Source organism: Chenopodium album, chromosome 4, assembly GCF_948465745.1.
Source record: "Chenopodium album chromosome 4, dcCheAlbu1.1, whole genome shotgun sequence".
NCBI lineage: Eukaryota > Viridiplantae > Streptophyta > Magnoliopsida > Caryophyllales > Amaranthaceae > Chenopodium > Chenopodium album.
In genome coordinates this window covers 22,088,626-22,109,602 of record NC_137837.1, presented here as the reverse complement: position 1 = coordinate 22,109,602, position 20,977 = coordinate 22,088,626, and the positions used below count along the sequence as shown (strand labels likewise).

At 34.7% G+C, this 20,977-nt stretch overlaps 1 protein-coding gene across 1 annotated transcript; it reads left to right on the top strand.

Moving 5' to 3' along the window:
* Nucleotides 1–832: 832 nt before the first annotated feature.
* Nucleotides 833–20,939, top strand: LOC145626834 (DNA gyrase subunit A, chloroplastic/mitochondrial-like). The gene is made up of 27 exons (XM_081679299.1): nucleotides 833–1,322; nucleotides 1,863–1,932; nucleotides 2,026–2,091; nucleotides 3,155–3,256; nucleotides 3,395–3,439; nucleotides 3,531–3,629; nucleotides 3,752–3,838; nucleotides 4,897–4,967; nucleotides 9,301–9,409; nucleotides 9,504–9,566; nucleotides 11,484–11,549; nucleotides 11,640–11,728; nucleotides 11,916–11,964; nucleotides 14,049–14,135; nucleotides 14,237–14,330; nucleotides 17,384–17,454; nucleotides 17,547–17,636; nucleotides 18,128–18,253; nucleotides 18,337–18,494; nucleotides 18,702–18,783; nucleotides 18,850–19,014; nucleotides 19,127–19,228; nucleotides 19,814–19,950; nucleotides 20,095–20,215; nucleotides 20,297–20,351; nucleotides 20,447–20,546; nucleotides 20,650–20,939. Exons 1-27 carry the CDS (start codon nucleotides 910–912, stop codon nucleotides 20,768–20,770), a joined length of 2,838 nt encoding a protein of 945 aa, XP_081535425.1. The 5' UTR covers nucleotides 833–909; the 3' UTR covers nucleotides 20,771–20,939.
* The last annotated feature ends 38 nt before the right edge of the window (nucleotides 20,940–20,977 follow it).

The following is a 20,977-nucleotide window of genomic DNA, read 5'->3' as shown; positions in this document are numbered from 1 at the left end:
TTGGAAGAGTTAGCTAGAGAATTCCTTTGAAAGCATTAGAGAGACCTCTAGAGAAAAATACTAACCTTAAGAGACAGATTGGTTCTCCATATCTCTTTGAGTAGAGAAAACTCTAGTTCAGCTTATGTCTGTTTAAGATTTCAGTTTGTTTGTTGTGTGTGTGTGTGTATATATATATATATATACATATATATATATATATATATATATATATTGAGTGTTGTAATCTTTTCAAGTTAAATAAAAGTTTCGTTCAAGAAGGGAAGTTATCCCCTTGAACTTTATATATCAAATGAGTTATCTTTCTGTTTAAGAATTTCCATCATAGACACAGGTGGACGTTAATCTATATTAATATATATAGACATATAGTAAAATACCAATTACAGAGTCGTTGATATCAAAAGATATACCAATTAGAAGTTCGTTGGTACCAAAGAAGAATACCAACTAGGCTTGTCTTGGTTATTTTTGGTACACCAATGACATTAAAAACAATACCAAACGCCAAAAAGGTTGGTGAGTAGAGACCAAGTGGACTCTACTTAGTAGAGATTAAGACAATCTCAATAGATTTAGTCACCCCTGCAACGATTACAAAATTTTTTCCAAAAAACATTCATTGAAATTGTAAGGGACGAAAATTACTATTGAACTTTTCCAAATTTTCTATATGTATCTAACCTGCGCATAACACGAACCAATATAGACTCGTTAAAACTACAAAAGCATTATGAAAAAAATTAAGTAACCAAAAAAAGAAAAAATAAAAATTTGGCGCGCATAACCATAAAGCTTTAACATAAACCCTAATTTTAGGGTTTAGTATTATCCAGACAATCTCTTTCCTCTCGTTCTCTACTCTCAATAGTCTCAAATCCTTTCCATTTTGCCCCATTTTTCAATGGAATGAACATCCATTCCTTCAATTGCAATCTCCTTCCTTCAAATCCTTCTTCCATGGCTTTCTCTACCGCCGGCATTCGCCTCTTCCGCTGCTACAACCACCATTTATGGCGGTCCCCTAGTTTCTCGAAGCTTCGGCCATTTTCGGAGCTCCGTTTCTTCTCTGTTAAAAATCCTCGGCGTCCAACGATTCAAGCGAAGCGAAGGGAGGAGAGTGAAGCAGGGGTTGTTAATGGAGAAGATGGTAATGGTAGTGTTTCTCTTTTGGATAGGGGTATTAGTGGTGAGAGGATTGTACCTACTGAGCTTCATAAGGAGGCTACTGAGGCTTATATGGCGTATGCTATGTCGGTTTTGCTCGGCCGAGCTTTGCCCGATGTTCGTGATGGACTTAAGCCTGTTCATCGGAGAATTCTGTGAGTGTCGTTTTTTTAATTTGATGGTTTATTTTTGGGAAAATTTATGCTTTTATTGTAGTTATTTGAACAGGATATTGGAATATTGACTTCATTTGACTATAGAATTTGCAAAAAGCTGGTGTAGTGTACTTGCATTGAGCTAGTTCGGCTTAATTTTCATAGAATTTAATCGCGTATAGCGTTCTTATATGGAGTACTTGTTCTTTAAATTGTTAGAAATAAACCCATTTTCAGCATCGTGCAATGTAGTGTGTAGTTTGCACTAAGTTGTCGTTTGGTTCAACAAATTGGAAATGGAATGGGTTGGGAACCGATACCATGTTGTTTGTTTGGGCCTTTTGGAATGTTGTAGAATCCATTCCAATGGTTGGTTGAGCATTTAATGCTATGGAGTCTCATACTGATGGTATAAAACTCCATTCCAACCCCCAACAATCTCATTATGATTCAAAAGATTTGTGCTTTAAGGAGATTGCACACTTTAACGTGGTCTTGAGACCTCGATATTGACCGGCTTGTATGATGTTCTGGGTGCAGATTTGCAATGCATGAATTGGGCCTTTCATCTAGAAAACCTTTCAAAAAGTGTGCTAGAGTTGTTGGAGAGGTTAGAAAAACTGAACAGTAATCTGATTGATATCTTGAAATCTTTGTGCCCTTTGGCAAGCTGAACACATAATATGTTATATTTACACTGAAGGTCTTAGGAAAATTTCATCCGCATGGAGATGTTGCTGTTTACGAGTCATTGGTGCGAATGGCACAGGTAAGACAGATACGTGCCATAGTTTCATACTATTCAGTGGATCATCAACTCTTTTGTTTCTTTAGGCTTTTAATTGGTCATAATTTGTTGCAAGCTTTCTTTTGATTGTTGCTGTTGCATGGTTTTTCACCTGCTGAGTTAATGGAGGAAATCAGATGTGGGGGTTTGTCTTGAGTATGCCTTGTTCTCATTGGTCTTCCAATGAGGACATTATGTCTGTTAGCTTTATGATGAATGTTGATATATGACTGATCTTTTTCTTATAATCTGGAATTGTGTTTAAGTTTTTCATGTCATAATGCATGCGGCATGTAGAAAAATTTAATTGTTATCTGAAGTGGCCGACAAGGTGGCGACTGTGGAGTGAATTCTAGAAGAGATGTTCTTTCAAGTGGGCCTAGAAAGAAAAGTCAAATGAGGCTTGGCTCTGTAGGAGTGTAGGTACATTTGTTGAGTGCCTGTGTTTTGGGTTTTAAAATCCAAGGATGATGCTTCCTCCAAATTTGTTTCATATAAATCTATCATTGAAAAATGTCAAGGCATATTGTCTTTATTAGGCTCTTGAAAGAATTCTTTTTGAAATAATGTTGATCATTTATTCCTCTAAGAGAACTTTTCTTTCTTTTCCATAAAAAAGGACTTGTCTTTCTTGAAAAAGTTTTGGACACCTTTGTATGAAGATCTCTCAAGTATATTATTGACATGATATTTTTTGGCTATATATAGATATGTTTTAAGTGCTAGTGTTATCATGATCATACGTTCTATGTCTAAGTGGTTATTCTTGTTGGCATGATGTTTGATTTATTGGTTAATGTAAACGGCTCAAAGCCCATATACAATAGACTTGAGAGAATATATGTACAGACCTTTTAGAAAGCAACTAAGCTCGAGCCACTGTTTGAAAACCACATTCTCATTTCATTGAAGAAGCCATGCCTGCATTTTTTATTTAGATGCATAGTCTTTATATGATTTACTCTGCTGCAAGCTTCTTTCCTTGGCTTATCTATATGTTGAAATAACTCAAGAATCAACTGGAAACTGTTGCTTTGTTTTGAAGGATTTCTCTCTAAGGAGCCCACTCATTCAAGGACATGGAAATTTTGGTTCAATTGATTCTGATCCTCCTGCTGCAATGCGATACACAGAATGTAGACTACAAGTAAACTCCTGTTATCTTTCTGCACCATGCTTTACCTTAAAGGATTGTTCTGATCATATTTGGTACACGTCTCTATAGTCTGATTCATTGCTGCTAGGCTTTTAGGTATTACTTTATTGTTCAATTTATTTTATGCAGGCATTAACTGAAGCAATGTTGTTGGCGGATTTAGACCTAAATACTGTCAGTTCTCTATCAAATCACTCTCAAGAGTTTATACTACCAAGTTCTATGCTTTAGAGTTTTACTTATTAATCTATTGTTATTGATGCAGGTAGATTTTGTTCCTAACTTCGATAGCTCACAGCAAGAGCCATCACTGCTTCCTTCTCGTATACCAAATTTATTGTTGAATGGTTCTTCTGGAATAGCGGTACTGTTTGTATTATAATCTTATCAATATTATCAATCCTCCTTGCACCTATACTTAGTATGTCGACTGGCTCAATTTTTGGTCAAGAATTTGAACTAACGCTGCTTTATCCTTGTATCCAGGTAGGAATGGCTACTAATATCCCCCCTCATAATCTTGGAGAGTTGGTCGATGCACTTTCTGTGTTGATTCATAATCCAGAAGCTACAGTAAGTTCTACTCTTCAAGCCTCAAATATTTTTGATAAACATGCCTCTCGTTTGATCTTTGATGCAATATGGTAGTGGTGTTTAGGCTTTGTACCCAATATCTTTTGGGTATATGTAAATTTCATTCCTCCTTGTTCCTCCCTTTGTTAGAGATTCTCTGATAAACTCAAAAGCTAGAACTTGTTGATGCCTCCACTTTGCCTCATGGATCTATGTTATGAAGCCTTTGTGGGAAGTCCAGGATTCACTGCATGCTTCTGCAATGTTATTTCTCTTTCATGTAGCAATGAATATAAGCTCAGAGTCTTGTGAGGCTTGGTTTCCATTTTTAGTTTTCTCCCTCTTTAAATTATTAGATATATGCACACAGATAATTAATTTTTCAAGGTTTATAAGGAAAATCACCAACATAATTAAATTTTCATTAATAGAAAAATTAAGCAACTTTATCAATATATGTATATATTTCCATCTTCTTTGAACATGGTTTATTAAAAACGTTTACCTGCATTATCACCATCTTCTCTAGACGTAATTTGTCTTTAATTTTTTATTTGTCCTTCTCTCACTTTCTCTCCCCCCACCCTCTCTCTCTAACCCTGATAATATTGTCAGGCATATAATAATGAATCTTATGTAAAAGCGTATTTTGAGCTTCTTTCAATGGTATAAAAATTGTTAATTTTCAAATTACCTAACATAGCTGTATTTAATTTACATTTAGAGTTAATTTGAATTATTTATTGACAATCAAACTCTATTATTCTCTTATCCTAACCATTATATATATATATATATATATATATATATATATATATATATATATATATATATATATATATATATCTATTTTGATCAATCTAAAACTTGATATAATTTTTAACTAACATTTTATTTAATAATATGCCACGGTGATGTGTTGCTTTATATGCTTTTGAAAAGTTCATAGCAGTTCTGTACAAGTTTTCTTACTGTTATTTACATATATGTGAAAATAATTAAGATTTCTGTTTTTTTTGGGTAAATCTATTAATCTTGTTTTGGGGCCTTTGTAATAGCTTCAGGAGCTGTTGGAATCCATGCCAGCACCTGATTTTCCGACTGGAGGTCTTATTATGGGTAACCTTGGGTAAGCTTATGTTCATCTTTGTCATCTTCAAAATATAATTTTACTTTTAATAGGAAAAGCACCCGCCCCTAATATTTAAGCTTGCTTTAGTTGCTTTTCTAAATATGGTAAGAGTTTTATGTTGCTTGACTTCTCTGTCATTTGTGTAGTGATTATATAGTTTGTTCAGTTGGAAAACCTGAACAAGATGTTTGTTTGCATTATTTTCTTATAGTTAGAACACTCTTACAGTGATTATATACTGTATCATATCCTTTTTGTTTAGAATCTATAAATGAATTTACTTACAGTTAGAACACTCTTGTAGTCTTGTGATATAGATACAGTTCAAAAACAACAGGGAATTCCTTGGGTAGTTCTTGTTGATGGAATTTGTAAAAGTCACAATCATTGTCACTTCATGGTTTTCAAGGGTAATGCTGGTGTAGAACATAACATTCCAAGGCCTTGGCTTGACTGGGTTCCTCGCTGGGTGTTATTGTAATCTTCACTATCTATATCTGCTTATGAGATCTGTTGATGTTATTTGAGATTTTAAAAAAAAAAAACCAATTATGAGGTTATGAAAAAGAAAGTGGGTCATATTAGAGACAATTGATTATTTTGGAAATTATAGCTACTGGAACTAAAATTTCAGGATTCCTATCTGTTTCTATATCCATATGGTGGCTACTATATTTCTGTTACAGGCGAGAGAGTTATAGGCTCCTCTTGAATATTTACTGAAATTGTAAATGAGTTTTAGAGGATTCTTGTGTTCTCTTCCTACATTTTGAAGGGTTAAATGAATTTCAGAATGGCAATGAGATGGATAAATGTCTCTCTAGATCACCTTCAGTTGGGACATGCATGGATGTGGTTTGATGGGTGGGTACAAAAATGATGCATCTGGCATACCTACCCTGCTTGATTCCTGCTAGGTATCTTTTGTTTTTACTCTATTGGGAGTTAAAGGGATGGGAGAAGCTGGAGAACACTAAAATATCGCTGCTTGTAGTGATTAAAGTTTGAAGTACTTTGAGATTCAGACTTTGGAGTCCCTTCATGTTCTTCCCCTTAGACTACAGAAACATCTGCTGAATGGATCGGCAACATTTTAACATAACTTCTATTATAGGGAAAAAAAATATTTCTTGTATAAAAAACTGGAAGAAGAAGTTAAAAAAAAAACCTGCCAATATTGTAAAATTACCAACTAATTTTGATGTGGTAGTTTTACTTGTCACTACTGTGGCAATTTAGCTGTCTAAAGTGCAAATTCATTTGGATGTAAATTGACTGTTTATGCCCCTTGAAAAAAAGGACATTAAAACAAAATAAATTAGTTTGTGATACCGTTGTTGGTAAGACAGACAATGGTGTAATCGTTTATTGGGAGTTTTGGCAGTTACAGAATTCGGGGATAAATATTAATTTCTGTGGTCAGAATGGGTTAGATAAGGCCATTTGGATTTAAAGAAATATGACAATATTGGTTTTTGGGATCCTTCCCTGCATCCACTAGCCCCATTACCAGATCTTCTTCTTTTCCCTTTAATGTCATCGTTTTTTCCTCGTACCACCTAAGCCTGCATTATTTATACATTTTGTGGCAAATATCTCTTGTTTAGTCCTTCCATTCTTTAGGAATCTTATTAAAATTACTGTTTTAAAAACATAAATTCCTTTCCTTTTATATAGTGGTTGTCATTTTTTATTTTATTTTATTTTATACTTCATCCGTTTCTTTATAGTTGCAACACTTTCCTAAAATGGAAATGTCATAATAGTTGCAACACACTATAAAAAGAAGGTTTTTAAAGTGAAAATTGTACTATTACCCTAATTTAAAGCACATGGCCCACTTGATTATACTCCTAACAACATTTTAAACCCATTTTAAGTGTATTATGTCATGTGAGGACCACTGTTCTTAAATACCATGTAAAGTGTGTGTTGCAACTATAAGGAAACGGAGGAAGTTTTTTTTTTTGTCCTCCTGGTTGACTTGTTTTTGCATCATTTGTGACTGCTTCTTTTGTATTTATTTTCTAATTTTTGTTTGTAGTGCTACACTTGCTTCAGGAAACACTCTAATAGATTTAGGTAAAATATCAATAAGAGATAATTATTTAATCTCCAATGTTGCTTATAGATCACTCAAGCTCTTTCCCTTTCCCCCATCAAATGGAAGATGTTAAAAGTAGAAGAGCAGAGTATACAAGGAACAATAATTTTTGAACATATAGAAAAGAGGGGAAGAACAGAAGTTAATGTCATTATGAAATATAATTCAATTACGAAGAAATCTTTCAGGCAAATTCAACTATGTTTTCTGTCTCAACTACAGTATGTCAGCAGCAAAGCAAATTAGGGCAGAAAGAACCAAACCTTAAAGGTTGAAACCAAATGTGAGAAATGATCATGTTTCTCCATCTGTAGTTACTTAATTTGCTAATGCCACCACAAATTAAAAAAAAGGTGAATTATACATGAAAGCAATACATTTTGGTCTAATATTAGTGAATTGCATATCAATACCCGATCTCGTAGTAGTGAATGACATTGAGAAAGTGAGAAGTATGAGTCCTCCTTGTTCATATTGTATGCAAATGTTTATATGATAAACTAAAAATGATTCAAATAGAAGGGAATCAGATGGGTAACAAAGGGACAGATGTGAGATAGGGAAGGGAAGAAGAGTTATGGAAGAAGCACGAGAAGGGAGAGAAACTAAGGGAATGTCATTCTGCTTGAATTAACTTGTGATAAAATAATCAGGGATGAGAAATATATTTTTGGTATTATAAGGTGGGATTTAACAAGGGAGATTCTTTGGTGGGCTTTAACAAGGAAAGGCGTTTGACATCATTTTGGACATGTAGGAGGGAGCTAGCATAAGTGTAAGAATCATTGTTGGGAAGACCGAAGAGTTCCCTATTACAATTGGAGTTCATCAAGGTTCTACACTTAGTCCTTTTCTTTTTGCTATAGTCATGGACGAATTGACGAGTTCAATTCAAGATGACATACCCTGGTGCATGATATTGTGTTGATTGATGAAACAAAAGAAGGCGTGAAAAGTAAGTTGGAATTGTGGAGACGGACTTTGGAGTCTCGTGGCTTTAAGGTGAGCAGAAGTAAGACGGAGTATTTGGAATGTAAGTTTAGCTGTGTGAGAAAAAGTGAGGTAGGGATGATCACCTTGTTTGGAAAGATTGTCCAAGGTTTCAAGGTTTTTTCGAATCTGGGATGTATTATTCAAAAGGATGGAGACAAAAATGGAGATGTAGCTCATAGAATCAAAGCGGGTTGGTTGAAGTGGAAGAGTGCGTGAATAATGGAGAATTGGATGGAGATGTAGCTCATAGGCTAAAGCGAGCTGGTTGAAGTGGAAGAGTGCGACATGTTTTTTTATGTGATCCCAGTGTGCTTCATAGATCAAAAGGGAACTTTTAACAAACGGCAATAAGGCCTGCATTGTTATATGGTACATAATGTTGGTCCGTAAAGCATTTCCACATGCATAAAATGAAGGTGCCGAAGATGCGTATGTTGTGATGGGTGTGTGGCCCTTCCCTTCGTTTACTAACTGTAACTATTAGGAGTAACATGGATTGAGTACAGGATGAGGAGAATCGCTTAAGATTGTTTGGCCATGTAAGGAGACCAAGTTGAATCGCAAAGTGTTAGGGTTGCAAGAGGTAGGGAAAAACCTAAGAAAACTTGGAAAAAGGTGATTTGAGAGTGACATGAGTGCTTTGGGGATTGAGGAAATAATTGTGTTGGATAGGCGTTGTGGAGGGTCGTGATTATATATATACTTTTTAAATTTATTTTTGTATTTATTTTATTATTTTATACCACTAATGTTTTATGAACTGTATTGATTTCCCTTGCTAAAGTTTTCTCAAACCTGTATGTTTTTTACTCCCAACATTTTAACCTCTCCTTGAAAACTTTCTTAAATCTTATTCTGGGTTTTTATTTTAAAATTTCCTTATGCTTTTCCTTTTTCTCACTTTACTCACCTTTTTTCAAACTTTTTCAAATTCCCTTATCCTTGTTATGTCCTTTTTTTTTTATATTTATTTTTTAATAATATTGTACGGTTTTTTATGACGATTCATGTTACTAACCCATTTTGGAACTAAGGCTTTGTTGTATTTGTTTCCTAAACGATCAGGGAACCCACTGATAGAGTTAATACTAGAAATCTAATATGTGTGGAATATTAAAAACAAATTCAATAGTTTCTTTAGTAACTTCTTTTTGAAAAAAAAAAGTTTTATCAAAGTCGTTATGTATTTGGTATTTTGGTTTATAACCTGGACTTCTGTCTAATGCACTATAGAATCCTTGATGCATATCGGACCGGGAAAGGACGCATTGTCATAAGAGGAAAAACTGAGATAGAACAATTCGATTCTAAGACTAAACGTACAGCTATTATTATAAAAGAGGTCTGCATCTGTCTTGTGATTACCTTTTCTCTTTGAATGATACTTCCTATCCTCCCAAGTATGATCTAATTTGCGGTGTTTACAAATGAAACAGATACCATACCAGACAAACAAAGCCACTCTAGTTGAGAAGATAGCCGAACATGTTGAAAATAAGGTAGCTTTTTCCTCCAACATGTGAATTGCATGGTCTATAAAGCATATAATTGGGAACTTGTACTATGTCCAATATGCGTGGATGAATAATTTTACCATATGAACATGCCTGTACGCTAATGTTTTTTTATTTATTTTTTGTTTCAAGCTCTCAATCTCAATTGTCCTCTCTAAGTTGCTTATCTGTGCTTAGATTTGTTTATTTGAGTAGATTTCTAAATTTCCCGGATGGCTATTAAAGATTGACCATCCAGCCAACCATATGCTGTATAAATTGGTAATATAAACTATAAAGGCTATCAAACTAAAGATTTTTGTTTCTGTCCTTTGTTAAAAGAGGTTGTTAACCTGCAAGGGATACTGAATCACTGATCTGATGCTATAAAATGAGAATTGACTGTTTAACATACTCTTTTTTTTTTTTTTTTTTTTTTTTTTTGGGCCAAATTGCCAAAAGGAGAAAAAATTACAGCCTCGTAAGGCAAGACTGTAACAAGCACCAAGCACCAACATCCTAAACAGGCCACACAAACCCCAACTGGACTCAGAACTTTGGATGCCACCTTCTAGGAAAGGGTTCACTCAAAGTAAAGGACCAGGAAAAATAGAAAACCATACATCAGTGCTATACTAACAATTATCTTATCCCTAAAGACAGAATCTGAAGACTTGCAACTGCCTGAGAACATCAAAGTATTTCTCTGTATCCAGATGCTGTGAATAGCTTCTGTAAATACATGGCCATAGACCCTCCTTTTGCACTTGACTTCCAGCGATGCTTAATAAGCCATTGCTTTTCCTCAGTAAACCCCTGCGCTGGCTCCCTGCAACCAATGAAATCATTCACCCGTCTCCAAATGTTTTTAGAATAAGAACAAGCAAAAATCAAGTGAGACACACACACTAATTCTCAGTCAAACAAAAGAAGCAAAGAGGGTCACAAGGAGCAGGCCACAAAGTCAACCTGTGCTTAGCAACCAGCTTGTTCCACAAAGCAAGCCATGTAATAAAAAGACTTTTTGGGGAAGCCTTATCATGAGGAAACCTCTCTTCAATCTATCTTAGGATACTGAGGTTACCATTATGAATGAAAGAGGACCATACACCAATACCATCAATAAACTCCTGGCACTTCAGAGTTTCATAACCGAAGAACATTTCTTAGGAATACCAGCGGACCATAAATTCTTGTTGTTGAAATAAATATATGCACTTATATAAACTGCATATTGTCAGCCTTGTGAGAAGGATCCCAAAGAAGCTTAACCACTGCAGATTTATTCCATTCACCCAAAGAAGTGATATTCTATCCCCCACATACTTTAGGAAAATGGGAAGACACGTGTGCTTCTAGGACACCACAGCTTTCCTGAAGGATTGCCTTTTCCTTTCTAGAGAAAACACCTTGACCAAATGAAGCCTGCCTGCACAGGAGAGATTTCTAGCAGTCTACATACTCCTTCTGATCCAAGTCTTGGGTAGTTGGGTCATTTTAGCAGTTTTTACACATTAAGAAAATTACATAGATATTGTAGAGTAACATTGTTTTAATATTGGTAATCTAAAGTGACATAATGTTATATTATTATTTAATATAAAGTCAAGGAAAAGTTGGAATAAAGGCAAAGATCCAGTTGTGGAGGATGAGGAAGAGGTTGATAGATAACATGAATTAGCTGCCCGAAATTATGAGTGCTGTTTATAAGCGCTTATGGAAATTTTACTGTGCTTATGTGACTGGACTAGATTCTGATTCTATGATAATAGGAGGAATAATGTTTATCCCTATTCTTCTGCTGGTCTTTTGTGTATCTAATGCCTAATATGCATGTAACTCTTAAATAGTTAAATGGACTACATGCTATTACATGCTGAATGCTAACTTGACATGTTACCATTTCCATTATTTTTTATGCAGAATCTAGAAGGAATAAGTGACATCCGTGACGAAAGTGATCGTTCTGGGATGCGTATAGTGATTGAGGTAGGGAATTCCTAGTGTTGGTAAGCTAAATCTATAATATGTTACCATATCGCTGATCCACTTATCCATATTATTATAACATTTTTGCAGTTGAAGCGGGGAGCTGAACCGTCAGTTGTTCTAAATAACTTGTACCGTCTTACTGCACTTCAGTCCAGCTTCAATTGCAACATGGTTGGGTAAGTTCTGGTATCCCTCATCATACTTCTCATCCACTGATGATTTTTGAAATTTATGAAAATGATGTAAAGTTGCATCCGTCCTTGCTAAATAGACTTTTGATGTGCTCCTTCCTTTTAAATGAATTAACTAGATCACTTCTTTTCTGAGGCTTCCTTTGATAATTAATTATCATTAAACGTACAGGATTCTTAATGGACAACCTAAACTGATGGGCTTGAAAGAGTTGCTTCAGGTAACAATTTGATTCTGTTATTTACTTATAGTATTTACCCTCCGTTTTTTTTTTTTTTAGTTGGCGCGTATTCCTTTTTGGGAAGTTTTGTTTTAGTTGACATGTATTCCTTTTTGGGAAGCTTATTTTTGGTTGACCCCACTACAAACTTGATTAAATAAGCTAAAGCACATGGTCTACCCGCTTGCTTTAACATTCTCTCTCCTCTCTTTAAAGTGTGTGCCTAAATTGAACGTGTCATCTAAATAGAAACGAAGGAAGTTTTTCTTTATTATGTATTGGCTAAGTGTGCCTTTTAGCTAAATAACAAGTCCTGTACTTCTTTAGGGAATCTAACAAGTGTGCAATATTTCATAATCTTCATAATTGAACAAAAGAGTGCTAAGAAAAGCTAAAACTTTCTTTAAAGTACATTGATCTCTTCCCCATTCATAAATTTGTTGAGGGAACTAGCATCAATGTTCTACAATATTCTTTTCTTAAAGGTAGCATCTAGCAGCGCCTAATGATTTATAATTAGAGATAAACAAAGTCATTCAGATGGTCCAATCTCCAACGAGAAATTCTTCGTCAGTCTGGATCTAGTTTCCCTCACTTTGTGGAGGTCCTAGCAGGTTGCATCTGTGTGCTTTCTAGAAACTACCATTAAAAGTACTTATGGGATACTAGTATTCAGTATGTACATGACTGACATTTTATCTTCTGATATAAATACTAAATTACAAATATAAAAACAAAAGCACATGCCACTGTTTGTTGGGTGAAGGGAGATCTGTATGTATGCAATGCTCCTTGTAACCATTTCAAACTACTGAAAAAAGAAGCTGTTTTCACTCTTTTTTAGCATATGCTCATTTAACGTAATTTTCAAATGGAATATTTAAAGGATAAAATAAATTCTGAAAACAGTAAAAAGGTGGTGAAACATTTATATTGAGAACTAGGAGCAAGAACAGGGTTGGGGGAAGGAGGGACCGGGGTAAAATTTGTGGTCACTTTTATAAAGTAGATATGTAAATATGTTTTAGTTTGTAGATACTATGGTCAGTGATATGCTAAAGCTCCTGCAATGATCTAAACAGGTCCTTAAAGGAAAAGAAATTTGGTACTAGGAGTCTAGGAGTTTTGGTCTGAAGATATTAGCATGTCAATCTTTATCTTCAATTTAATCCTAATCATATTACATAACGGGCCTGCATAAAATAATCTTCTCTAGGTAAATAGATCATGGCAGTTTGCATAAAGATATACTGTAACTTAACTTGATATAGTATATTGAGATGTGCTATGACTGCTATCCCTTATCCTACATGCATACATTTGATATTCTTATTTCCTTCTGCCTGTAATTGTGTAATTTCCAACATAGCTCTTCTACAATGAAATTATGAAGTAATCGAAGCCATTCGTTTGTCCTCCAAGGGATCATATTATAAGCTGCCTGGGTACCTTATAGTAGAAGCAGTTACCTTATAAATGGGGGACAGTAAACTTGTAAGAAAAAACTTTTTCCTATAGGAGTATCAAATGATGATATTTTCTCTCCTCTTGCACCTTTTTGAGCATATTAATCCTAATGATTAACTTAATCGTTATCTAACTTTGGGTAAAAATGACGAATGAAAACCTTGACTTCATTAAACTTGTTAAATTTATTGCTTTCGCCCAAAAACAAGTATATTTTTTTTTCTTGTATATTGATTTCTCCCAAATGTTCCCAAACCCCAAAGATAGAGCACCTTGGAAAGTGAGCAATTTTCTGAAAGTTGGTTGTTTAAGTGAAGAGATGAAGGTTATTCATCATTATTGGAGGATCCAGCCGTTTAATACAAACTTAATTAAAATATTCTTCAATAAATTGTACTTGACCGTACAATCGATTGTAGAAGGGTCACTGACTCACTGTGATATCTAATGGAGCCTGGCTTTGTGTGGAAACTGGGATTTAATGGTGTCTGTTAAGCTGTGTTTTGTTTAGAATATGAATGCATGACGGACAGTTTCCAACACTTTCCAGTTTTGTAAAACGTTACTAGCTACTTGTTTTGAGCTCATCTCAGATTTTGTGAATTTTAATCTTGCAGGCATTTCTTGAATTTAGGTGCTCAGTTGTTGAAAGACGTGCTCAGTTTAAGCTTTCACAAGCACAAGCGAGACAGCATATTGTGGAGGTACTTTAAAATGTTAAAGCTTGAAATGTTTCCTATGTGGTTTCCTTGTACATGTAGCTTGTGTTTGATTTTTTTTTTCCCCCTTGTGTTTCTATATAAAGGGTATCATTGTGGGGCTTGATAATTTAGATGAAATTATTCAAGTAATCAGGAAAGCATCAAGCAATGCAATGGCATCAGCAGATTTGATGAATAGTAAGCTTCTGATACCTTGTTTGCAATTTGTTAAATCACGTCAGGTTGTCGTTCTTTCCAATTTAATGTACTATATTCTTTGACGGAAGGTGACGAGGTGTGTAAAACAGTTCCACGTAAATAATGTAATAATCTTGAATTTGCAATTTGTATGACCTATGGTATGCAATAACAAGGAAAAAGGCAGAAGTTGGCCTATTGTCCCATGTCCCTAGGGCTCCTCTTCGTAAAAACACGCATCTTCAAACCCTGTCCAGTGAAGAACTAATAACTGCACCTCCCTTAAACACAGGACCCTATATATAATCCCATCCTCCTTTCTTCCCCTTTCTCATTCAACTCCCTTTGAAAAAAAAATAAAATTCCTCATAATTTGGTCTTTGATTAATGTTGTTGTTGTAGTAGTAGTAGTAGTAGTACTAATTTGCTTTTCATATATTTGATTGGCCCTATTGTTCTTATGTAGTTTCTGAACAAACAATTGGGTATTTATGATTGTACCCATAGAGCCGATTGACCCTGAATTATTATGTCATGATTAATAAATTAATGCATTGACTCATTGAAAGTTGGCTAATATGTAAGTTTTGTAACCTGCTGGTATTAAGTAGCTGAGTGAGCAAGAATGAGGGATTATGATCTGCTAATGGAGGTGGGAGGAGAGTTAAAAAAAGAAGAGAGAGGGAAGATAAGAGAGAGAAAGAAACAATAGATTGGTGATATGGTGATTTTAGTTGAGGCAGAATGGGGTAGGGTATAAACAGGTCTAAGGAGATGGATAGTGGGGGTATACAGAAGAGTTTTTTCTTGTCAAAGTTGTAATGAAGCCAACAGGGGCAGGACTGAATTGGAAAGAGGGAAGAACTTTTAAGGAATGGAGGGAGTACTTAATTTAAGGGAATCATTTCTATCATGAGACAAGTAACAACTGTGTTAACGATACATACTCGTCTCTAGAAATTGATTTTGATGACCTAAATGCTGTTTAAGGGATGTTGGAAAAGAGGGGTTGATTTTAGATTTGTTTGAAACTTTCTTCTGAGTTTGTATTTGGGAGAGCATCTTCTATGAGTGTGATGTTAATTTTCGTCAACAAATTAGAATTCAGTTACACTTGTATATGGTAGAGTTAACCTCTGATGATCTTGAAGGGACTATCAACAAATAAGCAAAAAACTCCTGAAAAAACTGAAAATATTAGGTAAAAGTGATTGCGATTTGTTTATAGGAAAATTTGTCAAAAAGTACCTCATTTTTGTGCTTGTTTTGTGATCTAGACCATCTAGTACCTTACTTGAAATTTATATTTTTGTTTAATAGTACCTTAAATTCATCCCTTTTACAAAAGTACCTCGTTTCATTTTTCCAGTGGAGAAGTCAAATTTTAAGCTATTGACCTTTTTTTACTACTCCCATTTTTGTGCGGGTGAAGCTCGCATCTGATCTCTGTTCTTAAATCTGTCTCTTCCAAATTTTTTCCCTTCTTAATCGCCTTTCTTCTCACTGTTTTTTCTTTCTTTTTTCCCCTTCCTTTTCTCTATGTTATCTTCTGATTATAAGCAAGTCATTCAATAAAAATTAAAAGAGCGTGAGGAATGGAGCTGTAGGTGTTTTTGGTGGTACGTACTTGTTCCAATTGTGTTACATATCTGGACGTTTAGGGTTTAATCCCTTTCTTTGTTGGATGGAAAAGGATGTTTGCTGTGTTAATTGTAAGTATGATATATGATATGTAATAAAAACTAGAAGAAAGTATAAATTTGATTTAACTATTCGATTCAGGTCTTTGAAAGTTCATTGAAAAAACCTTGTTAGTTTCCAGCATTTTGCCTAAAAAAAAAAAATTGAATAAAAAGAAAGGAAACCCGTAGGGAGAAAGAACTCAAGGAAGACGATCAAAGAAGCAACAAGGATGTACAGATGGATAAGAATTGGAGCCAATACATTAGTGGGAGAGGGAGTTTACTGTGTGAGGTAAAGAAATTAAAGAAGGGAGTGTTAAGTGTTACACACACTAAGAAAAAGTCGAAAAAAAGTCATTTGCCGGAAAATTGACTTTTTCACCGGAAAAATGAAACAAGGTATAGTTTTGAAAAAGACAATGATGTTTAAGGTACTATTTGACAAGATAAGTCAATGAAATGAATAGTGTAAACTAAGATATTTTTTTCTAAGACATTTTCCATTTTTTTTTATAATACTTCCTTTGGTTTTTGTTTACTTGTTCTGACTTTTGGCACTATTAAGGTTACTTTGACTTTTATTAGTCATTTAATCTAAAGATAAAACATAGTCATGCGAGGTTTATTTAGATTTGTCTTAACGTCTACACGAGGTTTACTTACATACTACCTCAGTATCTCGCGTTATACAAACTCTTAAATGGACCTGCTTTACATTACTTTATTATGGACCACTAATTTTACAGACACTAAGATGTTTTATTAATAAAAAAAAGGGTCACTATATTAAAATAAAGGTTATTATGTTGAAATTAAAGTCATTTTGGTTTTTTAAAGGCAATAAGAGGTAATTTTTTTAATGAAATTTTTTATATAGTGGTCAATATGAATAATAAAGGTCACTATGTTCAACATAATGTCGTACTTAGCTTCACAATAATATTAAAGTCACAGAAATTTAATAAAGGTTATTATGTTAAAATAAAGGCCACTATGTTCAATGCAACGTCAGTTGTGCGCGTATAAACCTCATGTCCACGCAAGTTTTTTTGCTCTGGTTAGTAGTTACTCTTTCTTTTTTTGTCCATTCCTTTGAGTTGGTTGCACACTTGCACTTCCTCTCTCATCCATTTCAGGTAAAGTATTCTACACTTTTACCCCTTACCTACATCACATGCAACACTCTATTTTCTAATTTTTTCTTATAAATCCATTTTAAACACTCTCTTTCCTATTTTCTATTACATAAAACTCCAATTATAATATTATCTCTCCTACCCTCTTTAATCTTTGTGCAAATAGTAATTGCAACTAACTCAAAGGAACGAAAATAGTATGTGAGTAATTATATTAACGTGTCCACTTTTGCAGAGTATAGTTTGTCTCAGAAACAAGCTGAAGCTATATTGGATATTAATCTAAGAAAGCTTACTGTTCTTGAGGTGTGCTGCAAATCTTTCTCCAAACATTAGTATGCTAGGCTACATGCACCTGCTATTTGTATACTTAAATTAAATCTTTCTGATGCTGCCAGAGAAACAAATTTGTTGATGAGGGTAAATCGCTGATGGAACAAATCTGTAAATTGGAAGAGTTATTGTCGAGCAAGAAACAAATTCTTCAGGTAAAGACAGAAATGTTGTTCAATATTCTTGTGTGATACCATTTACACATTGCTCCTTCAACTTCCACTGGTCAGTATGGAATTTCCAAACTATTTTTAACCGAAGATAAAATTAGGGGATTATAAGAATAGGATTAGAAGTGTTTGTTGATTTGATTTTCAAAACTATGCCAAACTATTAGTAAACTTTTTTTCCTTAAGAAATCTTTTAATTACCATTCCTGTTTTTCCAATTTAATGGTTGTTTCCGTGTCCTTGTTCCCATTTCTTTTCTGTTTCCATCTTCAAGTTACCTATCTCCAACATGCCTTGTTCCATCTGGATCACATGATGTTCTTTCTACCAGTGTGGAGAACTTTTTAAAAACTATTATAATCTATCATACTAGGAACCTTAGTTTTATGCTCCTCTCATTTGCCTATTGCTTTGTCAAGTGAAGAATACTAGTCTAGCTGCAAAGTTGCTAACAGCTAACCTACTGTATGTTGTAGTTAATTGAACAAGAGGCTATTGAACTGAAGAACAAGTTCGCAACTCCCAGGCGCTCCATGCTGGATGATGACGAAGGTGGTCAGGTGGACGACATTGATGTTATTCCCAATGACGAAGTGATCTTGGTAGTTAATTTGTGCTGGACTTCCTTTGTCTTATTTTTCCTCTTGCTGAATATTCAATCTTATTGATACCCTTTATATTCCAGGCTATCAGTGAAAAGGGTTATGTTAAGAGAATGAAACCCAACACATTTGCTGCTCAAGGACGTGGAACTATAGGTAAATCTGTTGGGAAAATGCGAGTGAATGACATGATGTCTGACTTCCTTGTCTGCCATTCTCATGATCATATACTTTACTTCAGGTATGAAAATTCTTCTAGCAATTCAATGTATTTTGTCCTCATGAGTCATGATTGGACTTAATTTCATGCATCCTTAGCCTTGAATGCTTCATGCAAATCTCTAGTTCAGGTCCTCTATTTGATCGTATGCGTTTTTCTTTTTATTTGATCATGTGTGTGTAGGCAGCTGTTTTTATACTGAATTGTTCTGCATGATTTGTTTTGCAGTGATAAGGGTATCGTTTACTCTGCCCGTGCATATAAAATTCCAGAATGTACACGCACTGCTGCTGGCACACCATTGATACAGGTACATGTAACTATTTAGTTTGCATGGAATATTTGTGGTCTCTTCTGATTTCTATTTGGATGTCAGATCTTGTCATTGTCAGATGGTGAAAGAATAACATCCATCATTCCCGTGGGTGAATTTGTTGATGACCAATATCTAGTAATGCTCACAGCCAATGGGTACATCAAGAAAGTGTCACTGAACTATTTCTCTTCAATCAGATCAACAGGAATAATCGCTATACAGTTGGTCGGTCTTCTCTTATGCATAATCTGCTATTCAATTATTTTAAGTATTACTTTCCATTCAACAAGTACGAGTAGCTAGGTTTTATTTATATGCTCCACATGTTATTTGACAGGTTCAAGATGATGAATTGAAATGGGTACGGTGTTGCACAAATGATGACCTAATTGCAATGGCTTCCCAAAATGGAATGGTCATTCTTAGCTCTGGTGATACTGTAAGTTGCATAGATGATCCACGTATCTAACTGTGTATGAAATTCATGACTTTATTTTGCACCTAAAATGTGTAATATAATGGTTTGATCTGGTCACTTTCAGTCCATTACTAGGACCAAAGTAGTGATGCTTTTAATAGTACTTATAGCTCTTCTGTTGATGCAAAGAGCATTTGGAATGTGCTATAAACTTTTTAGCAGTTCAATTCAAAATAGATCTATTAGCTTACTCAGTTGGTAGTGTTAGGTTTGTTACAGTTACTGAATATACATGATTGAACTGAAAGCTGATAAGAACAACATACTAACCGCTTGGGCTTACCACTACTGAATTGGTTACTCTACTGAAGCTATTGATACTGAACATACTAGCAATTTTTAGTTTATGTTTGCCAAGTAACAACTTCTTAACTCTTTCTAGACATACTTTTTGTTATGAAGTTGCATCTAACTGCTATAAGGCCTATAATAATCTGGATATCTGCACTTTCTGTTGTGCACTTAATACTCGATCATGCTGCAGTGGTGCTGTTCAATAATGAAATAGCATGTTATTTACTTGTGTTGTCGTACTATTGGTTCCAGATTCGATCCCTTGGAAGGAATACAAGAGGTACAACTGCCATGAAACTAAAAAATGGGGATAAGATGGCAAGCATGGATATCATACCTGCAACATTTAGAAAAGAGTTGGACCAAAATGTAGATGAATATGGTATATGGTAAGATTATCTGCACCTTATTGAGGCATTTGAGGAGTTGCTTGATCTTTTCCTTGTGGTCTCTTATATTAGCTTCTTTACCTTAGATTGTAAAGTAACTCTGCAAGTGTGCAGCTTATAAGAATATGTGTTTGTTTGATGCAGGAAGAAGGGAACGAGTGGTCCATGGCTTCTTTTTGTTTCAGAAAGCGGCTATGGGAAGCGGGTTCCATTGAGCAGCTTCCGCCTGTCACCCCTAAATAGGGTTGGTTTGATTGGATATAAAGTAAGTTGGATCTACTTGAACAATTTTAGCGGATTTTGGTTTGGGTATGATTGTAAATATAAATCTCATGTGCATTTTCAGTTTGCATCTGAAGACCAATTAGCTGCTGTTTTTGTAGTAGGATTTTCACTCTCAGGTAATCTTGCATTTAAGTATGCTACTCTTTTCTAATCTTTTCATGCGTATAAATTTGACTCCTATTAACTTTATACTCTTGCATCCCTTTGGCAGAAGATGGAGAAAGTGATGAACATATCATCTTGGTTAGCCAGAGCGGAACCATCAACAGGATTAAAGTTCGTGATATCTCGATACAATCACGTTATGCCAGGTAACTAAAAGAATTCTGGTGTTGAGTGCTGTCTTGGCCAAGATATTTTTGATGTTAGTTTCGGCTTGCTGATCTAAACATGTTTCTCATTTTCTTCTTTCAGAGGTGTTATTCTCATGCGGCTTGATCATCTTGGGAAGATTCAGTCAGCGTCTTTGATTTCTTCAGCAGTAGGTGAGCCTGATGAAGATGAAGTTGTTCAACTAGGTGAAATTGCTGGATGAGGAGTTCAAACACTTTGTGTATTATATACAGAAAGATTGTCAATTTTTGTATTGGATCTGTATATAAATTAAGAAACTGTGGTTTTGGTGCATACTAGTATATAACATGTCTTCTAGTGTCTCGTTGCAGTTTGTTTTAGTCCTAATCTACCTTGTTTATTCTTGTGTACGGAAATGTTTGCCTCTTTTCTTTTTTTGCTGTTCAAT